Source organism: Scyliorhinus torazame, chromosome 15 (assembly GCF_047496885.1).
Source record: "Scyliorhinus torazame isolate Kashiwa2021f chromosome 15, sScyTor2.1, whole genome shotgun sequence".
NCBI classification, from domain to species: domain Eukaryota; kingdom Metazoa; phylum Chordata; class Chondrichthyes; order Carcharhiniformes; family Scyliorhinidae; genus Scyliorhinus; species Scyliorhinus torazame.
The window spans coordinates 116,087,721-116,111,160 of NC_092721.1; the positions used below are offsets into that span (position 1 = coordinate 116,087,721).

The 23,440-nt window shown below is 45.7% G+C and overlaps 1 protein-coding gene across 3 annotated transcripts in view; it reads left to right on the forward strand.

Annotated features, from left to right (window-relative positions):
- Positions 1-6,988: 6,988 nt before the first annotated feature.
- Positions 6,989-23,440, forward strand: part of LOC140391426 (neuromedin-S-like) — a 44,922-nt gene continuing 28,470 nt past the window's right edge. For 2 of the 3 annotated variants that reach the window (XM_072475952.1, XM_072475953.1), the window contains exons 1-3: positions 7,187-7,330; positions 13,887-13,942; positions 14,076-14,126. In XM_072475952.1, the coding sequence (XP_072332053.1) occupies positions 7,216-7,330; positions 13,887-13,942; positions 14,076-14,126 (222 nt within the window). In that variant the 5' untranslated portion in view covers positions 7,187-7,215. The other variant, XM_072475954.1, reaches the window with a different exon arrangement.

A 23,440-nucleotide genomic window follows, 5' to 3' on the forward strand; every position in this document is an offset into this window, starting at 1 on the left:
TTCCAGGTGTGGTTTAACAAGTGACTTGTATAGTTTTAGCAAGGCTTCCCTATTTTTATACTCCATTCCCTTTAAAATAAAGGCCAACATTCCATTTGTCTTCCCAATACCTGCTGAACTTGCATGCTAGCTTTTTGTGATTAAAGCATGAGGGCCCCTAAACTCCTTTGCTCTGAAGTTTTCTGAAGTCTTTCTCCATTTAATATTCAGCTCCTTTATTCTTCCTACCAAAGCGCATAACGTCACATTTTCCTACCTTATATTCCATCTGCCAAGTTTTTGTTCACACTTAACCTGTCTATATACCTCTGTAGACTTTGTGTTATCTTCACCACTTGCCTACCCGCCTATTTTTGTGACATCTGCAAACTTGGCAACGATACATTCACTTCCTTCATCCAAGTCATTAATGTATATTGTAAATAATTGTGGCCCCAGCACTGATCCCTGTAGCACTTCACTAGTTACGGATTGCCACCCTGAACATGCTCCTCTTATCCCAACTCTCTGTCTTCTGTCAGATAGCCAATTCTCTATCCATGCTAATATACTATCCCCAAAACCATGGGCTCTTAACTTATTAAGTAACCTTTTGTGTGTTGCCTTATCGAACGATTTTTAGAAATCCAAGGACATTACATCTACTACTTCCCCTTCATCTACCCTGCTCGATACCACCTCAAAGAATTCTAATAAATTTAACAGGCATGATTTCCCCTTCATGAAGCCATGCTGACTCTGCTTGAATATGCATTTCTAAATACTCTGCTATTACATCCTTTATAATGGACTCTAACATTTTCCCAATGACAGAAATTAAGCTAACTGGCCTCTAGTTACTTGTTTTTTGTCTCCCTACTTTTTTGAATAAAGGTACTACATTGACAGTTTTCCAATCTTCTGGGGGGTTTTTCAGAGTTTAAGGGTTCGTGGAAGATTACTACCCGGTGCATCCATTATCTCTGTAGCAACTTCTTTTAATATCCTGGGAGTAACACATCGGGTCCAAAGGACTTATCGGCCTTTACCCCCATTAGTTTCCTGTACTTTTTCCCGAGTGATTGTTATTATATTGATTCCCCCACTCCCACCCTCCACTTCTGCGTCTTGATTGTTTCTTTTTGGAATATTTTTAGTGTCTTCCATCATGAGAACTGACACAATTTGGCAAATTCTCCACCTCCCCAGCCACGTGTTCCTCGGTTGCACACTGTCGTTGGCAACGGGATTCTCTGTTCCCACCGCCGGTCAATGGGATTTCCCATTATACCCACCCCACGCCACTGAGAAATCCCTGGGTGGGAGTGCGCTGCTGGTGGAATGAAGAATCCCACTGGTGGAGAATTCAGCCCAAAGTATTTGTTGAACTCTTCTACCATTTCCTGGTTCCCCATTATTATTTCCCCAGCCTCATTCTCTACTTTGGCCTCTTCCTTCTTTTTTATATACTTAAAGAAACTGTTGCAGTCCATTGTTATATTTTTGCTAGTTTATCCTCATAGTTTATCTTCTCCCTCTATATTATTTTGGCCATCTTTTGTTGGTTTTTAAAACTTTCCCAATCCTCGGGTTTACAACTAATCTTTGTCACATTTTGTATTTTTTCTTCCAGTTTAATACTATCCTTAACTTTCTTGGTTAACCATGGTCGATTTATTCCCTTCCTAGATTGTTTCTTCCTCGCTAGGATATATTTGTGTTGAGAGTCACAAACTAGTTTCAGAAACGTCTGCATTATTGATCAACCATCTTTCCTGGTAAACTCCTTTCCCAGTCCACTCCAGCCAACTTTGCCCTCATTCCTTTACAATTACACTTATTTAAGTGTAGTACAGTTGTTTCTGACACAGGTTTCTAACTCTCAAATTAAATGCTAAATTCTACTATGTTATGGTCACTTCTTCCTTTTACTCTGAGATTGTTTATTAAACCTGACTCATTACACATTACAAAATCCAAAAGAATCTGATCGCTGGTTGGATTCACAGCATATTGTTGCAGGAAGCGGTTCAGAATACACAGATGGAGCAACTGGAGAGAGGGATAATCACAGGTTAAAGAGGTGTGAATTGTCTCAAGGTGGGACAGTTGGTGGGATTTCGCAAGCCCAGGCCCGATGGTGGGGGGTGAATGTAATGCAACATGAATCCAAGGTCTCGGTTGAGGCTGTACTCATGTGTGCGGAACTTGGCTATAAATTTCTGCTCGACGATTCTGCGTTGTCGCACGTCCTGAAGGCCACCTTGGAGAACGCTTACCCGAAGATCAGAGGCTGAATTCCCTTGACTGCTGAAATGTTCCCCGACTGGAAGGGAACATTCCTACCTGTTGCGATGTCCGTTCATCCGTTGTCACAGCGTCTGCATGGTCGTGCCCATGATTAAAGTACTGCTTTTTTTACATACCTTTATTAACTCCTGATTTATTTTCAATCCAACAGTATAGCTAGTGTTTGTGGGCCTATAGACGACTTCCACCAGCGTCTTCTTCCCTTTGTTATTTTGTATCTCCACCCATATGGATTCTACATCTTCTGATCCAAGAGCATTTCTTGCTATTGTACTTATTCCATCTTGTACTAACAAAGCTATCTCATTACCCTTTCCTTCCTGCCTATCCTTATGACAAGTCACATACCCCTGAACATTTAGTTCCCAGTTTTGATCTCCCTGTAACCACGTCTCTGTAAGATCATACCCATTAACCTCAATTTGTGCCATTAATTCATTAATTTTGTGCCGAATGCTACATGCATTTAAGTAAAGTACCAGTAATTTTACCTTATTACCATTTTTTCTTTCTTTTGCCCTATTTGTTGCTGTTTTTCTAAGCTTGTACACTCTGTCCCTTCATGTCACACTCTGGGTATCATCACCAAATTGCTGTTTTGTAATTCTGCAATTACAATAATGAGGGTTTCTGTTCAATCCCTGAGCAACTCTCTATGATCAGATATTATTCATACAGACTCACTGCCTGGATCATAGGGAGTGTATTTGATACTGAGCATGATAAATATATCTGAGTAATGCCAGAAAGTCAACATCTAAAGCTCCTCTGTGAGGAAATCAAGATGCATGACACCACCTCTCAGTGGATTTGTCTTTTTAAAAGTTGCAGCAAAAACCTTGAGTCAGAACTCAACTTGACTCAAGTGGGAAGTTGAGTGAGAAGTTAGGAAGGATTTTTTTCTTCCTCTGCTTGGGTTCGACATCACCTGAATCGTGATTCCAAGTGCTATCAAAACCGAATTACTCCGAAATCCTCCCACAGTCCAAAGATGTGCAGGTTAGGTGGATTGGCCATGCTAAATTGTCCTTAGTGTCCAAAGATTGCCCTAAGTGTTGGTTGAGTGGGGTTACTGGGTTATGGGGATAGGGTGGTGTGGGCTTGGGTAGGGTGCTCTTTCCAAGAGCCGGTGCAGACTCGATGGGCTGAATGGCCTCCTTCTGCACTGTAAATTCTATGTATGTAAATTCTCATGGGGTTTTATGCACCTTGTAGACAGATCCCTGATATCATTTCCGATCTGCATCCTTTAAACATTTAAATTTGAACAGCTTGGAGTTGCATAAACAGGCATGCACAGGGTTATCTTCTGGGCTGAATTCCAGATCCAATCAGATAATTAGGCCATTCATACTGAAATTGCTCCCAATCTGGCATCTACAATGTCAATACAGCAGTATAGGTTCTTCCTAGCATCTCAAAACTGTAGGATTTATTTGCCGCTTAATTTTTCCCTCCTTCTAGAATTTTCAGAGATGGGGGTGGGTGAGGGGAGGGGGGAGGGTTAGGTCCTGACCCGACTACATTGTCACTGCTTGATTTATCTTTTTTTCCCCAAAATTTTCTTCCACCTTTGTGGCACCTCCTGCACTACCACTTGTCCCTTTGCCTTAGTTCTGTGGATGAAAATAGTTCATAAAAATACTTTTATTTTCATCTAATTCAAGATGGTTGGAAATGTTTTATATTAAGTTTTAAACTAATTTCATCCGATATGACCGTTTTGCAACATTGAAATTAAAATGATCATTTTCTGTTATTCACTCTGCCCTTTGGCATTAAATGTCCATTCTGAACATCCATGTCCTCTTTGCGAGAGTAGAATGGAAATATATTGACATATATATATATATATAATATGCATTCCAATGAGAAAGTAAAATTGCAAGGAAAGGGCCCATCATATGTGGTTAACTCAGTAAGTTAAAAACAGTCTTAAACGTAAAGAAAAATCATATATTTGCACAAAGATGAGTGTGGCAGGTCATTAGATTGGAAAGAACATAAAGAATATCAAAGAATGACAAAAAGATCGATGAGGAATGGAAAACTAGAGTGTGAGAAAAAGCTAGCTAGTAATATAAAGGTGGACAGTAAGAGTTTCTATAGATATTTAAATAGGAAAAGAGTTAACAAAGTGATCATTGGCTAAATAGAAAGGGTGTCTGGTGAATTGGTGATGGAAAGTAAGTATATGGCAAATTAATTAAACAGGTATTTTGCATTTTGCTCACTATATAGCACACCGGTAACATCCCAGAAATAGCTGTAAATCAGGAAATGGAAGGGAGGGAGGAACTCAGGAAAATTACAATCACCACAGAAGGACGGCACAGTGGCACAGTGGTTAGCACTCCTGCCTCACGGTGCCAAGTACCCAGGTTCGATCCGGCCCAGCTCACTGTCTCTGTGGAGTTTGCACATTCTCCCCGTGTCTCACCCACACAACACAAAGATGTGCAGGGTAAGTGGATAGGCCATGCTAAATTGCCCCTTAATATCAAAAAATAATTTTAAACAACAATCACCACGGAAGTGGCATTGAGAAAATTGTTGGGTCTGCGGGCAGACAAATCTAGATGGTCCAGATGGACTTCACCTTAAGGTCTTGAAAGAAGGGGCAATGAGATTGTTGACGCATTGGTTTTCATTTTCCCAAATTCCTTAGATTCTGGGAAGGTTCCATTAGATTGGAAGGTAACAAATGTAACTCCTTTATTCAAAAGGGGACTGAGACAGAAAGCAGGAAACTATAGGCCTGTTAGCCTGACATCTGTTATAGGGAAAATGTTAGAAGCTATTATTAAAGATGTTCATGTTATAGCAGGGCACTGGAAAAATTCAAGGCAGTCAGGCAGAGTCAACATGGTTTTATGAAAGGGAAATCATGTTTAACCAATCTATTGGAGTTTTTTGAAGGAGTCACATGTGCTGTGAATAAAAGGAAACTGACGGATGTACTGTTCTTAGATTTCCAGAAAGCATTTGATAAGATGCTGCATCAAAGGTTATTCCATAAAATAAAAGCTCATGTTTTAGGGGGTGACATATTGCCATGGATTGAAGATTGGCTAGCTAACAAGAAACAGACAGTTGGTATAAACAGGTCTTTTCTAGTTGGCAAGATATGACGAGTGGTGTGCCACAGGGATCAGTGCTGGGACCTCAACTTTTTATAATTTATATAAATGACTTGGATGAAGGGAAAGATGGTGTTTGCCAAACATGCTGTCAGCACAAAGATAGGTAGGAAAGTAAATTGTGAAGAAAATGTAAGGAGGCTACAAAAGGACATAGATCGGTTAAGTGAGTGGGTAAAAATCTGGCAAATGAAGTATAATAGGCGCAAATGCGAAATTGTCCATTTTCATAGATTTCATAGAATTTACAGTGCAGAAGGAGGCCATTCGGCCCATCAGGTCTGCACCGGCTCTTTGAAAGAGCACCCTACCCAAGATCCACACCTCCACCCTATCCCCATAACCCAGTAACCCCACCCAACACTAAGGGCAATTTTGGACACTAAGGGCAATTTAGAATGGCCAATCCACCTAACCTGCACATCTTTGGACTGTGGGAGGAAACTGGAGCACCCGGAGGAAACCCATGCACACACAGGGAAGATGTGCAGACTCCGCACAGACAGTGACCCAAGCCGGAATCGAACCTGGGACCTTGGAGCTGTGAAGTAATTGTGCTAGCCACAATGCTACCGTGCTGCCCTTTTGGCAAGTAGAATAAAAACGAAGCTTATAGTTTAAATGGTGAGAGATTGGAGTGCTCTGAGGTGTAGAGGGATCTGGGAGCCTTAGTGCAGGAATCGCAAAAGGCTGGTACACAGGTAGAGCAAGTAATTAGGAAAGCTAATAGAATGTTATTGTTTATTGATTACAAAAGTAGGGAGTTGTTTAGGCACTACTGAGACCACATCTGGAGTATTGTGCACAATAGTGGAGCCAAAGAGAAAATGCTGAAAATCTCAGCAGGTCTGACAGCATCTGTAGGGAGAGAAAAGAGCTAACATTTCAAGTCCAGATAACCCTTTGTCAAAGCGTGCACAGTATTCATCTCCTTATTTAAGGAAAGATGTAAATGGCTTAGAAGCAGTTCAGAGAAGGTTTACTAGACTAATTCCAGGAATGGGCAGGCTGGTTTACGAGGGAAGGTTGGAGGGATTAAGTTTGTATCCACTAGACTTTAAGAGAGTAAGAGGCAATTTGATTGAAACCTTTAAGATCCCAAGGGATATTGACAGGATGAATGTGGAGAGGATGTTTCTTCTTGTCGGAATGTGTAGAACTAGGAGTCACTATTTAAAAATAAGAGGTTGCTCATTTAAGATGGAGTTTAGGAGATTTTCGTCCCTCAGAGGGTCATAAGTCCCTGGAACTCTCCTCCTCAAAAATGTCTCTGTTTTTATGGCAGGGCTGGATAGATTCTTGATTAACATGGGGTTGAAAGGTTATCAGGGGTCGGTAGGAATGTGAGGTTGAGATTACAATCAGATCAGCCATGATCTTATTGAATGGACCAACAGGCTCCAGGGGCCGAGTGACCAATCCTGTTCCTGGTTGGTAAATTCCTCTGACTTTACAAAACAAAATGAAATGTAGTAGGAGACATTTATATACAACGTCCCTGTGACTCAAATCTGTAATTTTGTGTCACATTTAATTAAACTCCCTTCTGTGTTATAAAGAAGTAGTTTTTGCAAACCTTATTAACTTTTTAAACAATGGTTGGAGCGGGCATATTGCTTTATAACTAAGAAAGCCATGTCACTTTATTTACGCGGCTGTTTGGATACCCGGTGAGCGCTGATTGGACATCTTCGCACACAGGAACAGAAAAGGCTATAAATGGAGGATTTCTCCCATCTGCTCGGTGAGTTTCCAGAATCATTGCAAGCACTGGGTGTGTAATACCATGCTCAACTACCGCTCCAGCAATGCAATCCTGAGAGCATCAGGCAAAATCAGCATGAGGAGCGACTCTCAAATGCATCTTTTCCTGGTTTTGTGCTGTCTGCCTTTAAGTTCAGGTGGGTAAGTTGTAAGAAATACAATTAAGTTGATAAAAGTGAACGGAAAATGTGGATCAGTCCTTTTTTAATAGTCTTAAAATACAGATGTTTCGCAATAAAATTAAACTTATTTTAGAATGGAAAAAATGTCATACCTTGGCTGTAAGTTAATTCAAATTGTGCCTGGATAACGTGTTATTTACACTTGTGTGTAATTGCCACTTTAGACTTGCTTCGTTGTTTAGTGGAAATATGTTTTCACTGCAACAGTTTGGATGGTTTAAATCAACGATAGTTATGCAATAATTATAAAATTGGGGGGGGGGGGTTATCAGCGATTTTGTGGTTAAAATTAGATTTAAGGTTATCTTCATAGTACCATGGGCCGAATGGCTTCGTTCGGAATTTTAGCGATTATATATAATCCTTTATGGTATTATGTTTCTGATTTGGTCCCGTTCAAAGTATATGCCGTTCAAAGTTCAAAACACGGTCGGATATTTCGTTTTTTGCAGGACTCTGATTTGCAAAACTGGCTTAATTTGTGGATTCGTTACGATTCAATAGTCATGGACATTACCGCTCAGATAGAAATGATTGCAACAATGTTTTTAATATTAGCAAGAGTGGAGGCTTTACCAGCCATGAAAACTGGCTGGAGTTCATTGCATCTACTTTTAGGCTATGGCGTGATGCTAGTAATTCATCTGATCTCTCAAATCACCAATGTGACGAATCCTCTATATGAAAGCCTCAAAATACATTAATTTTAAATACATTCTTACTATTTTAAAGTTGACTGGATACTAAGTGATATCAAAAATGTTAAATATATTCTCAAGCTCTTCTAATTTAATAACTGTTTGGTGATAAACATCATAGTGTCCATAATAATCCATACACAATATTGCTCTTTCCAGAGTGGACAATATTTGTTCCTGAGGGGCGAATACAAACATTGGTCTTTAAATTGCACTGTTGGGGTAACGGGTAGGATTCCTTACACATTCATCTGCAGGAACTCACTAAGGTTTCATAGGCAGCACCATCCAAACCATGATCGGTAACATCTAGAAGTACAAGGGCAGCAGATACCTGGGAACATCACCATCTGGAAGTTCCCCTCCAAACCATTCACAATCCTGCTTGGAAATTCTTTCACTGTCCCTGGGTCAAAATCCTGGTACTCCCTTCCTAACAGCATTGTGGGTGTACATAGACTACATGGACTGCAGAGGTTCAAGAAGGCAACTCACCACCACTTTCTCAAGAACAACTAGGGATGGCCAATAAATACTGGCCTAACCAGCAAAGTCCACAGCCCATAAGTTGTTTTGAAAAATTCTGCTCTTCAAGCTGAAGGCCAAAATGGGAGTTTACACTGCTGAGACATATTTCAGACCAAGGAATTAACATTCTTATGCATTTTACCACAGCATAACCTCAAAGGTTTGTCTTTCATTTACCATAAACTTGAGGCGCCATCTACTTTAGGGCTCATTTAGCACAGTGGGCTAAACAGCTGGCTTGTAATGCCAGAAGCGCAGGTTCAATTCCCGTACTGGCCTCTTGAAACAGGCGCCGGAATGTGGCGACTTGAGGCTTTTCACAGTAACATCATTGAAGTCTACTTGTGACAATAAGCTATTATTATCATTTCTCCTCTCCAGTGGATACAAACAATCCCACAGCACTATTTCCAATAAGAACAAGTAAGCTATTCCCAGTGTCCCGGCCAATATTTATCCCTTCATCAACATAACAAAAACAGCTGATCTGGCTATTATCACATGCTGTTTGTGTGAGCTTGCTTTGCACAAACTAGCTGCTGTTTTTTTTTCACATAACATTGACTAGATTTAGAAAGCACTTCAGTTGCTGTGGGGCTGTCATTTTCCACAAGTGTTTTATTGTCTGACCAATTATACAGACACTAGTCACACTTCATTAACACCATTGGTACATTTTAGCTTTGGGCACCAGCAATGGAGCAAGTAAGTTGCACATAAATGGAGCAATATTTACCAAAGGTATTGGATACAAACTAGGAAATTATATGTGGTTTGTTGCAGCGGAGACTGCCCTTGGGGGGGGGGGGAAAAATAATTCTGCCCTCCAATTGAGTTTTACAATAATTTGCACCGTTGACATTGCTTGATATAAATGATCAATCATTTTCCTTAATTATTTTAATTAATTAAAATATAGGCTTGAATATAAAGCAGTCTTCACCACTTAACGCCTCTACTCTTATACTAAAATTATCAAGTGCGAAAAATATACCCCTGCTAATGGATACATTAATATATGGAGCTCATGACTCGTCATTGATCAAAATGTCATTTAACTTTTTTCCATGGTTTCCGGTCTTTCCATTGTTTACAGTGGATGAACAGGGAGCACCCTGTGGAAATTCACCTTGCTGGTGAATTTCTATTGCAAGTCATGGCTACTGAAGCTAATTTAGCTTTTTTGCCTGAGGCAATATAGCCCATTTGACATCCACTTCGGCCAATTGTTTGTCAGCTTTGGTTGTACTCATCTCGAGTCAGGAGGTTGTGAATTCAGGAGTTATTCAAAATTTGTGCAAGTAACCCAGACTGGCAATTTGGTGAAGTATTGAGCGGATGCTGCCTTATTGGCGATGTATGCACCTATCCGTATTGACCTGAATATGATTGATCATTATTGATTCATGCTGCTTTATCATTTTAAGTACACACTTTCCATTAACAGCATCCCTTTAAAGGTTATGTTCGGAATGAGTGTCAAATGTTGGGTATCTATCAACTTACTGATAGGCAGCCAGCACCTCTTAAAGGGGAGCTGAATTCTTACTGCACATAGCAGAAAAGCATTTATGGAATTGGGTCGATACCTGATGCATCAAAGCAGTTACAAGGTTCCTGGTTTGTATCCCTCGACGTCATGACATATTTTGCTGATAGGAGGCAAGAAGGCCTCCAGTTATCTGTTGTGATGGGAATACAGAGAGATCACAGAATGTCAGGAACATATGAAATCAGGACATGCTGCAATGCTAGAAGAACTCTTGCAACACCAGGTTAAAGTCCGACAGGTTTGTTTGGAGTCGCTAGCTTTTGGAGTGCAGCTCCTTCAGGTGAGTATAACCTGGTGTTGTCAGACTTCTTACTGCTTCCAACCCAGTCCAACGCCAGCATCTCCACATCATGCTAGAAGTTCAATGATCTCACTGCAATTGTTACGGTGGTCATAAACGGGTTGGACATTCAAGGAGTGGAATCTATTTCTATTGAATATATTCCAAGGTGGGGAAGGGAAGCATGCTACGCAGGGTGGAGCTATTATATGACCGTTTTATCCCAGAGAAGCCTGCTGTGTGTCCATAGCCTAGTGATGCCTTGCTCTGTCTATTGGGTATGGAATGTTGATGTTCCTCCTGATTTACTGAGCGCTATACATTGGCAGTATTGTCCATGTCCTGGTTTGAGGCTAGAGTTCTGTTTTCAGCAGATGACAGCCTCCTTGCTGAAGTGAAGATTTCACACATTGTGCTTGGGTGACATTGAGGTTTGAGAAGTATTCCCTGAAGACTCATTGTGGTGTGGACTTGCGTGAAGTGCTCTAGTCCTCACTCTCCTCCAGGCTGCACTGCCTTCTTTACGTTTTCACTCAATCTGCCCAAAATACAGATTTACTAGTCCAGACTCTGACTGTAATAATGTTATTTTAAGACCGACAAAGTAACCCAGTACCAGCACAAAATTGCTAACAGAAGTCCGAATTCAGTTGTTGAATGCAGGTACAAAGACAAAAAAGAGGCGTTATTTTAAGACAGACAAGTACAAAGACAAAAAAGAGCCAATAAGTTAATCAGTAACCAAGGCGAACAAACTAGCAGCTTACTTTGTATGGAGCAGATGAACACTCTAAATAGAGTTCCTTCAGGCCCCTTGATGCCTATTAACATCATAATTTGCTTGGTGTGAGTAGTGAATGCAATAGCGAATTACAGTGAATCAAACACCTAGAATCTACAGTGCAGAAGGAGGCCATTCGGCCCTTTGAGTCTGTATCGACCCTTAGAAAGAGCACTCTACTTCAGCCCACACCTCCACCCCGTCCCTGTAATCCAGTAATCTCACCCAACCTTTTTGGACACTTAAGGGCAATTTAGCATGGCCAATCCACTTAAACTGCACATCTTTGGACTGTGGGAGGAATCCGGAGCACCCAGAGGAAACCCATGCAGACACGTGGAGAACGTGCAGACTCCGCACTGCCAGTCACCCAAGCTGGGAATCGAACCTGGGACCTTAGAGATGCAAAGCAACAATGCTAACCACTGTGCTACCGTGCCGCCCACGTTGTTGTGGGTTTCCGCTAAGTGTTGACGCCGTCGTAAACGCCGTCGTGTTTCCCGACGGCGTCAACATGGCCTCAGGAGCAGCAATTTTGATCCCTACAGGGGGCCAGCACGACACTGGAGCGACCCACGCTGCTCCAGCTGCCGATGCCAGCGTCTGACGGGCGCCACAGGCCTGCGCATATGCAGTGGGGCTGGAGCCAACGCACACATGCGCAGTGGGATTGCACGATTTCCGCGCATGCAAGGTGGCTCCCTTCTCCGCGCCGGCCCTGATGCAACATGGTGTAGGGCAACAGGGGCCGGCGCGGAACAAAGGAGGCCCCCAGCCCGAGAGGCCGGCCCGCTGATCGGTAGGCCCCGATCGCGGGCCAGGCCATAGCGGAGCCCCCCTCCACTGGACCACCTCCAAATCCATTCACGCTGAGGTCCGACGAGGTTAGAACGGCGCCGTCGGGACTCGGGTTTTTTTGTACGGCTGTTCGGCCCATCCCTGGCTGAGAATCGGCAGGAGGGCCACGTAGAGCGGCCCTCGACCGGTGCCGCACCGATGGTGGCGGCGACAATGTCGACGATTCTCCGCTCTCCGAAAAATCGCGTCCCGGAGCGGCGTGGCGGGATTCGCGCGGCCCCCCAGGGATGCTCCGACCCGGCGCGGGCTCAGAATCCCATCCCGCCCCATGTGTAAGCCAGACCAGGTAAGAACGGGAAAATTCCTTCCCTGAAGGACATTAGTCAAATAGATGGGTTTTTACAGTAATCACCATCACTGAGGCTAGCTTTTCAATTCCAGATTATTAATTTAATTTAAATTTCATCAGCGGCTATGGTAGGATTTGAACCCTTGTTTGCAGAACCTACATCTCTGGATTATTAGTCCTGCGATTTAACCACTGCCATAAATCCCTTTTGATGATCCTTTTAATTACATTGGATACCAAGAGGATTCTGATCCAATATGGCAGGCGGCACACTTCTGAAGCGGAATGAATGTGCAACTGCCAATCGTATTGGACATTTAGACATCTACCATTACCTGAGGCATGAATCAAATAACTATTATCGCATTGCTGTTTGCAGAACCTGGTTATGTGCAGTCTGACTGCAATCTTTGAATTGCTTTGGGACATCCTGATAATACGAAAGTTGCTGTCTAGCTTTTCTCTTTCTATAGACAAAGATTGGTGACAGATGGTGGACTTCCAACTCTGTATCAAATGGTTAGGTGGGGTTACGGAGATGGGGTGGAGGCGTGGGCATAAGTAGGTACTCTTTTCCAAGGGCCGGGGCAGGCTCGATAGAATTTACAGTCCCCGTTGAGGTCTATGATACCAATTTGCCTTGGGTAAACATCTGTTTATACAGTGTTGCTGGGCTTATCAACAATCAAAAGCACTAGTTCTATAAACCTAGTCAAACTGTCTCTACCACTGCACAGCTCCCCTTCTCTTAAAAATATCCTTTTTTAAACCAGGAGAACACATTCCCAATTACTACATTTCCTTGATTTTCATATAATCACGATTTACGGACAATCCAAGGAACATTAGTGTGTGCAAGATGAGAAAATGCAAACTGATGCACAAAGCATGAGTGGTCAGGAGGTGCTGGAACATGAGGCAAATGACATAGCTGGCCTGGCCAGAGTGTCAGGATATATCATCCTACTGAAGAGTTTGGGCGTCACAGACCTCATCGGAGTCTCTTTTTTTAAAAGAATGATGCTTGCAGAGGATGCAGCATAATTTCAGGTATTGATCAAAATCAGTTGAGAAACAAACCTTTTGTAAACGCCTGCTAGACTTTTTCAACCCATTTCTGCTTTTTCTGTAGTGCCCAGCAAGGCTGGGCAGCCATTTATAAAGGTGCGATTGGAACGCAGTGTAAATCCGGTGAGCAATAACGGAAGATGCAATATCTTAATTCATTACTATTTCATTGAAATATGTCTTCCCATTTAGGATAGATGCTAAAGTAGATGGGAATCCAGTACAACACGTCACTTTTCCTGGCCTCATCCACCGGAATACTGATGATAAAATCATAGGGAAGCTTAGTTAGAAATTGCCTGTTGTAATTTTATCTCTAATATTTTTGTTTACTAACTTGGTTACACATTACTTCCCCATTCACTTGTCATGCTCCTATCTGTGAATGTTATATTTATTTTTAATGTGTGTTCTTTTCCCATTTGCATCTGTCACACTTATTTGTCCCCATTGGCAGGTTCTCCATATCACTTCCAAGACTATTTTGAAGAATGGGACAATAACAGTGCAGAGGTAATATTAATGACTTAAATAAATGCTTGCTGGATATTACGGTTGATATTGCCTAACTTTAGCAATAAATTACATTCTCCAGGGATGAGCAATACAATTTAAATGTACTTTGGTCTTGTTTTCTCCACTATAGAATTTGGCTTTGTGTTTCACTCACTGGAGAGCATTGCAGATGCAGCCTCAGGTAAAATAAGAACTTTTATTTGCTTCCTTGTAGAGATAAATGAGAAACTAATGTATTTAACTATAACCTGTCTGATGAATTACTTCCTGGAGATATTTTAATTGCAATAAAATAAGTGTTTTGTTTCTTATTGTTAGTTCAAGGCTAGCAACTACAAATCTTGTTTCCCTTTTGACAAAAGCATGGTCAAACATTCTTTTGACATTTACTATCTTTTGATCACATTTCATGAATAAGCATGTGGATGAGATATTGAATAGCTGCTGAGTCTTAATATCCCTATAAAAAAACACACCGCTCTTTGCCCAGTGTGAAGGTATTGTGCTTTGCAAGTGTGTAACCTATCTGTGACCTACCGAATGTAACAAAGATTCCTTGACCAGCAGATATTAGCCTTGTCCTCTGTAGTCTCTTAAGAGTTTCTGGAAGCAAAAAATGACGAATGCCATAGTAATTTTCAGAGTGACACAGATAGTGGTGTTGGCGTGCAATGAGACACAGGTGAACATTGATTTCCCTCACTATCTCCAAAGTAAACCTCATGCATCAAATGGTACTGTTTCTCTGACAGGATCAAAAATATCTGCTGTGGTCAATATTCCCGTGAAGTGGGGTACTGGCACATGCGCTACTCCTTTTTTTGTTGAAATTCCCTGGCATTCAGTAGAATTGCTTGTTACCCTTCTCTTTTTCCTCCAGAAGTGAAGAGGAACACTGCCATTGTTTGGGGAAATTCCACCCGATGTGTCAAAGTGTCAGGTTCTGGCTGAAAGCCTCAGTGTTTCTCCCCGGAGAAACAGCCAGGTTTTCTGTCGAGATCTTCCCACACTTTGCCACTTTTTAGAAGGGCAGCGTGTTTTATGCTGTCATTGTGAGGGGCAATGGCTAAAGATATCGGCAAACCCAACTCTAGAGAGGTTGTGGCCCTGATCTCAAATTGAATTTAAAGATTCCCCCCTCCCCCCCCCCCCCCCCCCCCCCCCCCCCCCCCCCAACCGACATCAGGAACTCTCCCATTAGTGATTGCTGGCATCAGTCCACCAACCCCAATCATTGATCTCTGGCATCAGGGCCCTTCCAATGGGTCTCCCTATGGACCCCGCTCCTTGAATGTCAACCTGGCACTGCCCTGTTGGCAGTGCTAGGGCCACTGCCGCAGCATGTCCCTGACCACCAGGAGGTTACAATGGCCTCCAAGTCCCCAGCATGGTCATCACATCTGATCTCCATTTTGGGGACCTGTGGTGATTCCCGTCGGCATCACATCACAGTGGTGAGTGGGATTGAGGCACACCCCTTTCCCACCCGAGATGGAGGAAAGTTTGTTTCTCTGTTTCCCACCCTGCTCTGACCCACGCCCGCATGCCTCGAAGAAAAGGCTTTCTGTCTGAGGCGCTGCCTGCCCAACCGTGAAATTGTGTCTGGGTTGGGAAATTGTGTCTGGGTTGGGGTGGGCGGGATTCCCTGCCCTGTGAATTTTAACAGGTTCCAAAGACTTGAGTGAAACAGCATTGTGGAACACCTGCTCCCTTACCTGAGGAAAAGGCTTGTGCTCTCACGACGTGCCCTGAGGGTGTGCTTTCACTACTTTAAAGATGACTCCAACTTTTGAAGTCATTTCCCCAATCTTGGACTCTTGTCCATGTCCATTTTGATCTGCACTCCCATGCTTTCGGCATTCATTCCTGCATAGAAGCAGACTATGTTGGATCATCTCGGACTTCCGGTGAGGAATAAAAGGAGCATGCATGAGCAACAAAACTGGGAATAGCAGGAGCAACATCAGCAGCACCAGCTGCCTCCTCCATAGCCACATGCCGCTCCCCAGCTCAGACGGGAGGGACACTGAGCTTCAGCTCAAAGGAGGCAATATCTCAAGTGCAGGGTCTACAGACAGAGAGAATCTTCCCAACTCATCGGAGCAGCAGTGCCTCAGCAGCCTTGCGATTTAACTGCTGCCATGTGCAGCATCCTGCAACAAGAGCCAGCATTTTACCACAGTGGGATAAGTTGCAAATTCAAGGCCAAATGTCTTGCTTTCTGAGAAATGATGTAGGATGCAGCCATTCTGTTCCCTCTCAGGATCCCTTTAGATAGAAATCCTTCCATTGCCAGCTGCGTTCATCATCATCATCATCATCATGTTGGCTCTTTTGTGAATGGTCAGGGGACACAAAGAAGCAGGATTCTAATCCCCTGACTGAATTAAATAGCCCTAGCAAAGCCCACTTCTCTGAGAAAAGGTGTCCTGACCCCCTGCCACCACCAGCCTCTGTACATCACTCCCCTCCCTCTCCTCCACTGTAAGTCTGACCATTTTGTTAAAATGTTGCCCAAAGTCTACTGGAAGAGTCCCAGGTAAAATGGGTTTAGCAGGACAATTGCAACAGTTTCTAATCAGCAGAAGGAACTTCTCAATCAGCATTATATTTATTTCCCGTATCAGCCTCCCTGAACAGGCGCCGAAATGTGGCGACTAGGGGCTTTTCACAGTAACTTCATTGAAGCCTACTTGTGACAATAAGCGATTTTCATTTCATTTTGTTTTAATAATCTCACTGCGAGGTAACTAGATACATTTTAAAAATCACACTGAATCAGTGGTCAGTGCTTGTCTGAGAATAAACATTGGGATAGAGTAAATAAAACAATTCTCTAAATCTGATGCTGTACCTGGATCCCCAGAATGCAAATATTTCATTTTCCACCAATCGCATCCGTTGTATTGAATATGCACAAAAATAATACAAGATGGTTTCACTGCTCTTAGCTACCAGAAAGAGAACTTTGGATTAGCAGAAAATTTCATCTTGAGGTAGAAGAGGAAAAGAATATCCAGCTAATCTGCTCTACCTGACATTCAATGCCAATTTATATTCTCCAATATTGAATAGCAGTAATACATGAATTGGATAATTACATTGTCCAAATAGCCAACAATTTGGGTGCAAGGAAATGACCAAGACCAAAACAATATTAGAAAAAAAACGACACTAATGTTGTGTTCATGCTAATTAATACAGATGAAGAATTCTCTGGTGGTGGCTATGGTGGCGGCTATGAAGGAGTATGTCGCACATTTGGTGGTTCCCGCCCGGGTCGGATTTTTGGACCTTTTCCACCAATTTTCTACCGGACTTGAACTGTAAAACTGAAGACCGAGGCAATTGTGTACGGAATTCCCCCATCGGTGTGTACGGAATTCCCCCATCGGTGTGTACGGAATTCCCCCATCGGTGTGTACGGAATTCCCCCATCGGTGTGTACGGAATTCCCCCATCGGTGTGTACGGAATTCCCCCATCGGTGTGTACGGAATTCCCCCATCGGTGTGTACGGAATTCCCCCATCGGTGTGTACGGAATTCCCCCATCGGTGTGTACTGAATTCCCCCATCGGTGCATGGAGAGAAGGAAAGAGCAGAAACCGAAAGGCCGTGAAGGCTTGGGCTGAAGCTGAAGCGGGAGACAGCATGGTGGAGGAACGGACCTCTGGTTTGTCGGCCCAGCGGTCAACTGAGCAGCTGATGCAAGTTATTCAGGAAGGCTTTGCTTAGCAGAAACGGGACTGCTTGGACCCGATTAAAAGAGTCGCTTGAGCGGCTGGAGCTTAGATGGGACGCCCAATATAGGGCGATCCAAAAGGTGGAGAAGGCACTGGCTGAGCAGGCGGAACATCAAACTGCAGTGGAGTTGGAGGTGGGGATGCTGAGAGACCAGCAGAAGAAGCTTCTGGAGAAGGCGGAGGACCTAGAGAATAAGTCCCGCCGGCAGAACTTGAGAATCGTTGGGCTCCCGGAGGGGTCTGAAGGAGCGGACGCTGGGGCATACATCGCAGATATGTTTGAGAAGCTGGTGGGGATTGGGCATCCTCCCGACCCTTGGAGGTGGACAGGGCTCACAGAGCACTCGCGAGGAAGCCGCGAACGGAAGACCCCACGAGGGCAATGGTGGTGAGATTCCACAGGTACTTGGATAAGGAGCGCATTCTACAGTGGGCCAAACAGATCGGTGCTGTAAGTGGGACAATAGTATCCTGCGGGTCTACCAAGACCTGAGTGTGGTGGTGGTCAGGAGAAGAGCAGGCTTCAATCAGATTAGGTTGATCCTTTTTAAGAAAAAGGTGAAGTTCGGACTGCTGTATCCGGCCCATCTCTGGGTCACGTACGAGGAACAGCACTTTTATTTTGAGTCGCCTGAGGACGCGCTGGACTTCGTAAAATGGAAAGGACTGGTGGTCGACTGAAATTTTGAACTTTGCTGCAACGTTCATTTTTTTTGTCTTTTTGGTTTCTCTGTTCTTTTTTTTTAAAAGAAATCTCATTTTTTGTTTTGTGGAAGCTGTTTGTAATGCCTTCTGTATTGATTTGGGACCAGTGGCAGAGCTGAGTGAGTTAAGGTTTCCATTTGCACTGTTGGGGGATGGAGGTGTGCTTGTTTAGATTTTGGTGTTTTTCTGTCGGGGATTGTTTGATGTTGGAGTGTGTTTGTATGAGCGGTGGGGAGGGAACAATAGGTGGGAGACTATCTGGTGGCAGGGATGGGGGCCACCAAGCTAGCTGGGCGGGCTAGCTCATGGAAGAGCAGTAGGGGTGTGCATATGTTCGGTTTATCAAAGGGGTTGGGTTACAGAGTGTTGTTACTAGTGGGGGGAGGAAATGTTCTGCTGACGGGTAGGGACTTGGGCCAAGGGACAGAGGAGGTTGGGGGCAGAGGCTGCCTGGGGGCGGGCCAGTGGAGGCGCGGAGCATGGGCTGGAGGCGGGCCCAAAAAAGGGATGGCTGATTGGCGAAGGGGGGGGTGGGAGTGCAATGAGCCCCCAACTAGGTTGATCACCTGGAATGTTCGAGGGTTAAATGGGGCGGTCAAGAGGGCACGCGTGTTCGCGCATCTTAGGAGACTGAAGGCGGACGTGGTAATGTTGCAGGAGACGCACCTTTGAGTAACTGACCAGATTAGATTGAGGAAAGGCTGGGTCAGTCAGGTCTTTCACTCGGGACTGGATTCAAAGACTAGAGGGGGTTGCAATCCTGATCAATAAGCGGGTGGTGTTTGAGGCGGGTAGAATAGTTTCGGATGTGGGAGGTCGGTACATTATGGTCAGTGGGAAACTGGAGGAGGTGCAGGTGGTATTAGTAAATGTGTATGTGCCAAATTGGGATGATATAGAATTTATAAAGAGGATGCTGGGGAAGATACTGGACCTGGACTCGCACAGGTTGGTCATGGGCCAACACATTATTGACCCTGGCTTGGACCGGTCAGGCTTGAAAACAGGCAGGGTGCCAGCAATGGCAAAGGAACTAAAAGGGTTCATGGAGCAGATGGGGGGGGGGGGGGGGATCCATGAAGATTTGAGCAGCCGAGGGTGAAGGAGTTCTCCTTCTACTCACACGTGCATAAAGTGTACTCCCGGATTGATTTCTTTATTTTGAGCAGGGCCTTACTGGCAGGGGTGGTGGACACGGGGAACTCGGCGATCACAATCTCAGACCATGCTCCCGCACTGGGTTGACCTGCAGGTTAGTAAAGACAGTAGCCAGCGCCCGCAATGGAGGTTAGATGTGGGACTTTTGGCTGACGAAGGTGTGTGCGAGCGGCTGAGGAAATGTATTCAGAACTACCTGCAGGTCAACGACACGGGGGGAATTTCAGCAGCGATGGTCTGCGAAGCACTGAAGGCGATGCTCAGAGGAGAGCTGATCTCTATACGGGCCCATAGGATGAAGGTGGGCATGGCAAAGACGGACCGACTGGTAAAGGAGATACTACAGATCGATAGGAGGTATACGCAGACCCCAGAGGCAGGGCTTTTAAGGGAATGCCGGAGGCTGCAGGCGGAGTTCGGCTTGTTAACCACGGAGGGCAGTGGAGCAGCTGAGAAAGGTGAGGTGGGTGATCTATGAGTATGGAGAGAAGGCCAGCAGTAATGCTTGCACAGCAGCTTAGAAGGAGGGAGGCAGCCAGGGAGATGGGGAAAGTAAATGACGGAGATGGGAACCTGGTTGGAGATTCAGCAGGGGTGAATAAGGCATTTAGGGATTTCTACAGTAGGCTGTATAGGTCGGAACCCCCTACGGGGCCGGAGGGGATGAGGCACTTCTTTGGGGGGGGGGGGGGGGGGGGGGGTGGCTGAATTTCCCATACGTGGACGGGGAGCTGGTAGAAAGGCTGGGGGCTCCGATCGGGTTGGAAGAGGTAGTGGAGGGTCTGAAGGCCATGCAGGTGGGTAAAGCCCCAGGGCCGGACGAATACCCAGTGAAGTTTTATAAAAAGTTCTCTGGGATATTGGGCCCGGTGTTGTTGAGGATGTTCAATGAGGCAAGGGAAGGAGGGGTGCTGCTGATGCACGATCAATTGTACAAAGACTCCGATTGGGTACAACTGTGGCTTTATTGCAGTAAGATGCGTGGCCTCCTACAGCAGCTGGCGAAATGGCAGTTGAATGGAGGACATGCATGTTTATACTCCTCCTTCTGAGCGGAGCCAGCAGGCAGGGGCTACCGGCAAACCTGTAGTACAGGTCCTACCTTACATCCCCTTATACAGGTGTACCGTGGTTCACCACATTCACCCCCTGTTAAAAATGAGTCCGGCGGGGGTGGTGTAGAATTATATACAATATTGAAAATTATGTACAGCGTTTTATTAAAAGGAAGTGAGAAAAAAATGTCCTCTTGAAAGTCTGGTGCCAGTTAGAGGTTCAACCGGTCTGGTGACGTGGCGTTCCGCTGGGAGCGACGTAACGGTGGCGGCGATGTCGATGATGGCGACGTCGGTGTCGGCCTGATGTTGGATGACTCCGGGAGCGTGCCTAAATCCTCTTCATCCTCTTGCGTGGGCAGGGGAAAGAGGGATGGACCTGGTGGGGTTAATGTTGGAAGCACTGGGGAAGGGGAGGATGGAGCCTGGACGGGGAAGTGTGTATGGGTGCAACCTGCTGGTACTAGGTCCCTGAGAGAGACTGTATCTTGGCGGCTGTTGGGGTACGCCACATAGGCATACTGGGGGTTGGCATGGATCAAGTGTACCCTACTGACCAACGGGTTCGCCTTGTGGAGTCGGACGTGTCTATGGAGCAGGGCCGGAACTGGAGCTGCGAGCCAAGTCGGGAGCGACACCCCGGATGTGGACATCCTGGGGAAGGTAAAAAGACGTTCATGGGGTGTGTTATTCGTAGCGGTGCACACAGTAGTGACCGGATGGAGTGCATCAGGGAGGACCTCCTGCCAGCGAGAGGCTGGGAGGTACCTGGACCGTAGGGCCAGCTGGACGGCCCTCCAAACCGTCCTGTTCGCCCTCTCTACCTGCCCGTTTCCCCTGTGGTTGTAGCTGGTCGTTCTGCTGGAGACGATACCCCTGCTAAGCAGGAGCTAACGCAGCCCATCACTCATAAATGAGGATCCCCTGTCGCTGTGGATGTCGGCGGGGAAACCGAACAGAGCAAAGATTGTGTTGAGGGCCTTGATGGTGGCAGACGTCGTATCGGGGCATGGGATGGCTAAGGGGAACCTGGAGTACTCATCGACCACACTGAGGATATAAGTGTTTCGATCGGTGGAGGGGAGGGGCCCTTTGAAATCCATGCTGAGGCGTTCAAAGGGGCGGGAGGCCTTCACCAGGCGCGCACCGTCCAGCCGGTAGAAGTGCGGCTAGCACTCTGCGCAGACCTGGCTGTCCCTGGTGACTGTCCGTACTTCCTCGATGGAGTAGGGCAGATTGCGAGCCTTGACAAGATGGTACAATTTTGTGATCCCCAGGTGACAAAGGCTGTCGTGTGTGGCCCGGAGTTGGTCTACTTGTGCACTGGCATATGTACCTCGGGATAGGGCGTCTGGGGGATCGTTGAGTTTGCCGGGGCGATACAAGATCTCGCAATTATAGGTGGAGAGCTCGATTCTCCACCGCAAGATTTTATCATTTTTGATCTTGCCCCGCTGCGTGTTGTTGAACATGAAGGCTACCGACCGTTAGTCCGTAAGGAGAGTGAATCTCCTGCCGGCCAAGTAATGCCTCCCAATGCCGCACAACGTCAACGATAGCTTGGGCCTCTTTTTCGACGGACGAGTGCTGAATTTCTGAGGCATGAAGGGTGCGGGTAAAGAATGCCACGGGTCTGCCTGCCTGATTGAGGGTGGCGGCAAGGGCGATGTCTGATGCGTCGCTTTCTACTTGGAAGGGCAGTGTCTTGTCTACTGCGTGCATCCCGGCCTTGGCTATGTCTGCTCTGATATGGGCAAAGGCAGTTGTGCCTCAGCCGTAAGGGGGAACTGGGTGGACTCTGAGTGGGCGGGCCTTGTCCGTGTAGTTTGGGACCCACTGAGCGTAATACGAAAAGAACCCCAGGCAGCGTTTGAGGGCCTTGGGGCAGTGGGGGAGGGGAAGCTCCATGAGGGGGTGCATGCGGTCGGGATCGGGCCCCAGAACTCCGTTCTGGACCACAGGGCTGAGGATGGCTAAGCAGGTCATGCTGAACACACACTTCTCATTATATGTAAGGTTGAGGAGAGTGGCGGTGCGGAGGAATTTAGCAAGGTTGGCTTCGTGGTCCTGCTGATCATGGCCGCAGATGGTGACATTGTCTAGGTACCGGAACATGGCCCGCAAACCGTACCGGTCGACCATTCGGTCCATCGCCCTTTGGAAGACCGAGACCCTGTTAGTGACACCAAAGGGAACCCTAAGAAAGTGATAGAGACCACTGTCCGCCTTGAAGGCAGTGTCTGGACGGTCCGATTTACGGATGGGGAGCTGGTGGTAGGCGGATTTTAGGTCAATCGTTGAGGAGACCCGGTACTGCGCAATCTGATTGACCATATCAGATATGGTTGGGAGGGGGTACGCATCGAGCTGCATGTACCGATTGATGGTCTGGCTGTAGTCCACGACAATTCTATGCTTCTCCCCAGTTTTAAAGACTACCACTTTAGCTCTCCAGGGGCTGTTGCTGGCCTCGATGATACCCTCCCACAGCAGCCACTGGACTTCGGACCTGATGAAGGTCTTGTCCTAGGTGCTGTACCGTCTGTTCCTGGTGGCAACGGGTTTGCAATCCGAAGTTAGATTGGCAAAGAGAGAGGGGGGGTCGACCTTTAGGGTCGCGAGGTCGCACACAGTGAGGGATGGTCAGGGCCCGCTGAATTTGAGGGTGAGGCTCTGGAGATTGCATTGGAAATCTAGTAATAGTGCAGCGCAGAGATTAGGAAGGATGTAGAGACGGAAGCCGCTGAATTCTACGCCCTGGACCGTGAGAGTGACCGTGCAGAACCCTCTGATCGGGACGGAATGGGATCCGGAGGCCAGGGAGATCCTTTGA